This window comes from Orbicella faveolata, unplaced genomic scaffold (assembly GCF_042242905.1).
Source record: "Orbicella faveolata isolate gen_17 unplaced genomic scaffold, um_ofav_v1 contig_1, whole genome shotgun sequence".
Taxonomy (NCBI): Eukaryota; Metazoa; Cnidaria; class Anthozoa; order Scleractinia; family Merulinidae; genus Orbicella; species Orbicella faveolata.
The window spans coordinates 14157501-14164243 of record NW_028301536.1 but is presented as its reverse complement, the minus strand read 5'-3'; the positions used below and the strand labels follow the sequence as shown (position 1 = coordinate 14164243).

At 41.5% G+C, this 6743-nt stretch overlaps 1 protein-coding gene across 2 annotated transcripts in view; it reads right to left on the bottom strand.

Moving 5' to 3' along the window:
* Positions 1-1038: 1038 nt before the first annotated feature.
* Positions 1039-6743, bottom strand: part of LOC110061343 (protein DD3-3-like) — a 14580-nt gene continuing 8875 nt past the window's right edge. For both annotated transcript variants that reach the window (XM_020768190.2, XM_089290807.1), the window contains 7 exons: positions 6258-6579; positions 5249-5467; positions 4295-4721; positions 3303-3359; positions 2502-2785; positions 2062-2103; positions 1039-1448 (listed from right to left, as the gene is read on the bottom strand). In XM_020768190.2, coding sequence (XP_020623849.2) covers positions 1138-1448; positions 2062-2103; positions 2502-2785; positions 3303-3359; positions 4295-4721; positions 5249-5467; positions 6258-6579 — 1662 coding nt within the window. In that variant the 3' untranslated portion in view covers positions 1039-1137. The remainder of the gene's footprint in view (positions 1449-2061; positions 2104-2501; positions 2786-3302; positions 3360-4294; positions 4722-5248; positions 5468-6257; positions 6580-6743) is intronic.

Sequence of the window (6743 nt, the reverse complement as noted above, 5' to 3'; positions counted from 1 at the left end):
GGTCGGCCACTTTTTTGGCTAGAGAAAATTCAGTCCTAAAGCAGAACAACTTGAGCCGACATTACTAGTTACTGAGCAAGGGTACCGAATATTTTTATTAAATTCTCTCGGCTTGACTCGTATACGTTAGGCCATTCATATTATGAAAGACTTTTAATTGAAGGGTAACAATACGATGATTGACAGTTAATGCAGACCTACGAACGAACAAGCAACGACTTGCAAACTTTCTTTGACTAAACATTACTGACCGAGACTGTATACCACATAAGGTTTGGTGCGCTTTGGAGCTATTTGTGCCAGGCTTGATGAAGTATGTACACGTCCTAGGTTGTGTCACCCAACCACCGAGGACGTATATGTGCATCCTCAATCAAGGGACATAGCTGAGAGTCCAGTTTTTTCCTGATGGCTTGAATCAGTTTTCACCGGTTGTTGGAAAAAAAAAACATCATAACCGCTGATTGGAGAGGGTTTCTGGTAGGGAAGTGGTTATTAAGTAATTTTAAATTCGATCCAGTTTAAGTGACAGAAAACAACGCGTTAACGTGTCAAAGTTATTCAGAAAACGGAAAATTATTTAAGTTCAGCCTACTTCCGAGCGCGCGGGTTTGGGTATGTCTTCTGTTACTCCGTGCGAAGCAAAACTATCTGGAGTCGGAGTGGCCGCCAGATATTTGAACAAGAAAAAGATCTAGAGGACGAGGCCGAACAGCGCTTTTCATATAATGGCAGAAATTATACAGATCTATACAAGCAGATCAATAAGCTGGTGGCTTCATTTTTGCCAGATGGCAACTCCACGGCGGATAATCTGAGAGAGAGAAATTAGGTGCCAAATAAGATCCAAGGTTATGGAGTGCAGTGGAAAGCTGGCAGATGTTAAGCTATGATTGCAGGAAACGAGCTTCACAGAAAGCACCCGAGGACCGCAGCTAAAAGGATCAAGTAAAAGAAAAAAAAAAACTCGAATCTTATTTTCACCGATGCAAAGGTTGTTGATACAATGAGACTTACGCCAAGCAAATTGCAGATTCCTTGTTTTCTTGTTTCAATATTTTATTTCACTAGTAACAACACTACGTTTGCGGCCTATTTTTTAGAACATCGATCAATCGAGTTTTATACCAGGATAGCTCAGGTAACAGTGATCTGTCCCATGTGACGTCGGTTGGAGAAGTTGTTATTGCGCGTGCTCATGTAACAGTACTCCCCAGGCTTCTTGATACGGAAACAAGGCGGATTGCAGGAGGCTGGGGCGTTGTTCAACTGACTCTGCAGATCGGCAACATTACCACTGTAGCATCCTGTGTTCAGGTGAAGATTCAACTTTTCAGGGCTGAAAGCATCAGCCTGGTCAACCACTTCGAGAGGCAAGCTGGAGCAAGCTGCTGGTTTGAGAGAGCTGCATCCTTCCTTTACCCAACACACGTTTGTTCTGTCCGAGCCTTCAAAATAACAAATGAAACGTTTAGTTGCCAGGCTGGCTGTCAACCTCGTCCCCAGGGCAGGAAAAGACCCTGGCGTTGACCGGTCACATCACCACCAATCAACCGAAGCCTTCTCACACTTGGGGCAGGGTTGCCTGAGTGTTTTATTTTCCTCTTAAAGTAAACAATTAAATGACGAATGTCTTCTACTAAGGTGCGCGACTGCGGTTCTCGTTTTGTAGGTTAGAGGAATCTTAATTGAGGTCATTTTAAGTATTTTCAAATCGACGTGACAATTTCTGCAAGCATTGGCTAAATCGACCTGTGGCCACCTGATTACATAGAGCATCAAGTAAGCTAGAATTCACACTTTCGACAACCCAGTGTCCATTCTGTAGTCCAAGCCGAGATGCAGACCAGCTTACATATATGAAACCCATATTTACTCCTGGATAAAAAAAATATATTAGATCACTGATTAGATCATCTTTTGTAGTTCCCTCAAGGAGGGAGGTGGGGGTGGGGGAGGGGAGGGGAGCGTAAATTGAAGCGAAATAAATGCCAATAAAAAAAAATTAAAATAGATTGCGACAAATAAAAGAAAAAAATTAAACATTCCAGAGACACTTACGCGCTTGTCCTTCTCCAGCATTATTTGGATTATTGTTGGAGCCTGTGGAGATGGAAAGCATTTGTTGAATCAAGTTTTTACAGTTATGTTGTGTTTTCCAGTTGCGCGAAATTTGTCGGTGTAATAGGTCCGCAATGCATGCAGACTAAGGCCTCTTTAGGTGTCTAAAGATGGATTTTCTTTGCTCTTCTTTGGTATGAGTTTTTCAAATGATCGTAACAAATAAACAGGTGAATGCCTAGGATAAAAATTAGAGTCTGGCATTTACGTAAAAGGCGTCTCCATTGTTAGCGAGTGTCTTTTGAAACAGACGAATTCGTGATAAGGTCTATCAGGCAGTTGGCGTCACAAGATTTGCTTAGTGTTTGGAAGTCTGTTTGACGGTGTATTATTGCTACACGCGTGCTCCCAGTATGATAATAAGAGCGCCACTGACTTACCAGACCAGGCGAAGCACAGAACATCATTGGTGGTAACTGAAATACGTTCAGGAACGAAGCGATATTCCATGGCTGGATAAGCCTGCACAATGTTTCCTCTCTTTCCCATTCCTCCGATGTAAATGATTTTGGAATTCTTGAATCGAGAGGGAAGTGAGTTCCTTGGTTTCAAGTAGAACACGTGTGTTCTGTCTTGGAATGTACGAGCTAGCTGAGCTGTGTTCAAGGCGAGCTGCAGCTTAGTTTTCCCGTCCACGGCCAGCGTTGTAGGATCATTTTTCACGCTAAGAGAGAAATTATTAAACGTAGCTTTCATTAATTCAAAGATTTCAAACTGTCCTAAGACGGTCATGCTGATATCTGCAATAACATAGCGCACCTTATATAGTCTAAGGTTTGGGAACTTAAAGGAACCTTGCCAAGGATGCTTGAAAAATTTACCAAAATATTTAAATATGTTGTCTGTGACCTTTTTCTGAATCCAGTTGTGTCAGGAGTCCATGGGCTCCTGGTTATGTCCATCCCTCCATGATAATATTGTATTTACTGACTTAAAATTCAGATCTGCTTTCCGCATGCTGCGAGGTTGTGATATATCTGTCAAGATGTCGCTTAAATTGAATGGATGAGTCATGAAATTTGACCCTACCCCCGTTAAAACGGCACCCAGTAATGTTGCCAAATTTTTCAGGCCTGTTGTTGAGTGTATAACGGGGTTCCAGTGTACTAATGTGAAACAAACTGACAACTAGATGAATGGAGGTTTGAGGGCAAAATACAGATCATATCTTCAATACGTACGCATCGTTATTCGAGGCATCAAAACTCCTTGGTGCATCTCCTGTTGTAATGTTGTATCTGTCAAAATTTAGAAACAAAGTGGTTAGCAAAAATGCGATTAGTTACTTTAACTTGCGACACAGTTGGTTACTTCAACTTGTGACGTAATTGGTAACTTTAATTTGTGACGTAATTGGTTACTTTAACTTGTGACGTAATTGGTTACTTTAACTTGTGACGTAATTGGTTACGCTAACTTATGATATTATTACTCCAGGACATATTTTCATATTTTCCGAAATGAAGTTACTTTGACGAATATGTGCTTAATATGCAGTGTTTTGCGATTTAAGATCGATCAGCCCCGCAAACCATTTGAAATAAAAGACTAAACCCAGTAAAGAAAAATCCAAACACAGCAGCGATAAACATTGTACAGCAACGTATTTTTATAATAAACTTGACGTTTCGTATGCTAAACAATGTACATTTTACAGACCTTTAATAAGAACGATTTAAATAGTTGTTCCTAAAATTTTGAAGTTTCTCAGCATAGAAACGTCAAATTTAGCATAAAAACGCACTGTTGCACATTTTTTATCACTGCTGTTTGTGTTTGTATTTTTAATCAAGCTACGATGACCAAAGAACGAGAGTTTGTATACAGTGAAGAAACAAAGGTAGATATGGCAAACAGCTTTACCATCTTTACCATCCAAATAAGTGTCATAAGTAATTCCCGACGATCTCTCTCATTCTCAACACGCAGCAAGTTCAATGAAATTAGTGTTTACACGGAATATGGCGAGATTTCTGGGAAGTATCTGGGAAGTATCTTGTATCAGTTACCCCTGAGACCTGACAACTTCTCGACCTTTCAGCTGTAATGATACTTTTGTTTGTTATATATTTTTTAAACACCTGATCGCGCGTCATGTGATATAGCCATCTTGAACTTAGCAAGAGGGGGTGGGGGTGGGGGTGGGGTGGGGAATGACCCAGCCTGCACTCACCTTATCCTCAACACGCATCGCTGAATGGTGTTGGAGGGAAAGTAAGGAATCTTCCATGTGTACGAGGAGAACTTGCCGTGCATATTCAGTCCATTATGATTGACAACAGTGGAAGGTGCATAGATCACCTCGGCTGGGTCCGCAACGACAAGATCTTCTTCGGTCCCGTCTGATCCCATCTGTGTTATCTGATGGGGCTCGTATGCCACGCCTTTGACAGTCTGAAATTTGCCGGCACATGCGCCGTCTGTTTGTGAAGGGAGCTTTTCCTTGTAGTTTGTTTCCACTTCAACCCATTTTCCTCCGCCTTTTTCGCATGTTTCCTTGGTGATGAAACTGGCCACACATTTTGATGCCTGCTTGTTGCGGGGAGGTGTTTTAGGACACCTTCGCTGGTTTTGGAGACCGTCGTCCATGATACATAATCCTTAAATTAAACGAGATCGCATCAGCGTACTTCTCTATCAGTCTCTTTTGTACCTCGTAGGATCTTCGAGTGAAGCGCAGGATCAAAACGCGTGAACGAGCGGGACAAACAAAAACAAATAAAATTAAATTACAATGTTTAGAGAGGAAGCCACCTCAGCCTTAGTCGGTTTCCATGCTGGTCCTTGATCCTGGTCGAATTGGAATTTGGAGATGATGGTTTTTGTGGAGGGAGAAAAACCGAAGAAACCGGAGAAAAACCCTCGGAGCAAAGCGAGAACCAACAACAAACTCAACCCACATATGGTACCGGGCCGGAATCGAACCCAGGCCACATTGGTGGGAGGCGAGTGCTCTCACCACTACGCCATCCCTGTTCCCTGCACTTTGGAACTCGAAAAGAGACGGGAAATAAAAACTCTTTCTTCGTCTTCGTCCCGAGCTTCCAGGCATGTTATTGCTTTTCCCGATTTAAAAAGAAAAATAAAAAAAAAAATGTTTTTCTGTCTAACGTTAAAGCTAAGTTACCTTTTTTCGAGTGATCAGGACTGTTCACATATTCCTTCATCAATTTCTCCGTGACTTTGTCACTGACCATGATAGCAATGTCCTTAAACGGGCTGGGGCCCCAGTAGGGATAGTAATCACGCTCCTCTGGTACTTCATAGCCTCGTCTGTTACCGTTGGCATTCTGTCTTGTGTATTGCGGCGTGTCTCCTTTCAGATTTTGATCAGCGGTAAACAAACCTATGTGATGGTTGAGTGTTATTAGTGTTCATTCCAGAAAAGGAAACCAAGTTGGACCGGAAATTCGACTGATCTGAATACAGTGAAGGACAAGTCTCCCGTCTAAAATTCATCCGTTCATTTTTCCGACTAATGCAACGGGAAAATCGGTCAGGCGGAAAGCTCGTCATAAATTTATATTATAGACAAGAAAATTAGGAAGCAGTTTTCGTTTGCGTCATGCATGAAGACTTAAACCTCTTGTTCTAACGTCTCAATTTGTTTCAATCGTGATTTTAAAAATAGTATAGTTACCTGAACTTCATGTTAGAAAGTATTCCTTCAGCCGGCATTTCCCTCTGAGACGAGGTTTCCGCCTTTTAATATGATTTTATGTGAAAATAAGTCGCACAAAATGCCAAACTATATGTTATGACGAAGTTCTTGGAATACTGTTTCGTGGATTTAACGTCTTTAGGAGCTGTTTTCTGCATCTCAGTTTCCTTCGTAAAAGCTCGCGGCCTTTGGTTTTTCAAGCGAAACATTTTTTTTTTAACAAAAGAGTGGAGCTCTGTTCTATAAATATTTTGCAAGTACTGGGAGTTCTTATAAAGCAGTAAGAGTAACAGTCAATGTTAGCGACGTCATTCATTTTTCTTTGTTAATACTTTTGAGGTTTCCATCAGTTTGAAAGTAATTCAGTTCTGATCTTTCCATCATAAAAGTCACTTGATAAAATATTTTGACATAGCTCCTTTAAATGAGTAGCAATGCGTTTGCGGGTACGGATAAAAACTGGTTCTGGAAATACCTTTGTTTCGTATTCTTCGCAGCATAGTGTTATAGTGATGAAATGGCTCGTGCAATCCTCGGTTAATTATAGCCTGCCGATCTTCTCTATCATCAAGCCGGAAGTTCTGTGTGTTGCGGTTTCCTCCATTACGTATGGTATGCCGCTGAAAGTCGTTATTGATATCCGTCACTTTGCCACTAGGGTACGGCTGACACATGTACTGTAAGATAACTTGTGTTTCCACTCTGTCGTCAGTCAAAGGGCCGGTCCCGTGTTGATTTGTCCACATAATTTCTAGCTCAGTTTGGGCGTCCTTCTCACAGCCGCTCATGAAATATTCCTTTGGATTAAGAAAAGAAGCAGCTTTCAATTGCCTGTAGAAGACAACTTTACGCTTGGCTAGGTTCAGTGCATACAATTCAGTGGAAGCCGGTTCTCAATTAAATTGGTTGGAGGCAAAACAAAAAACATCAGACAAAATGTATGTGTGTTTCCCCGCGCTCG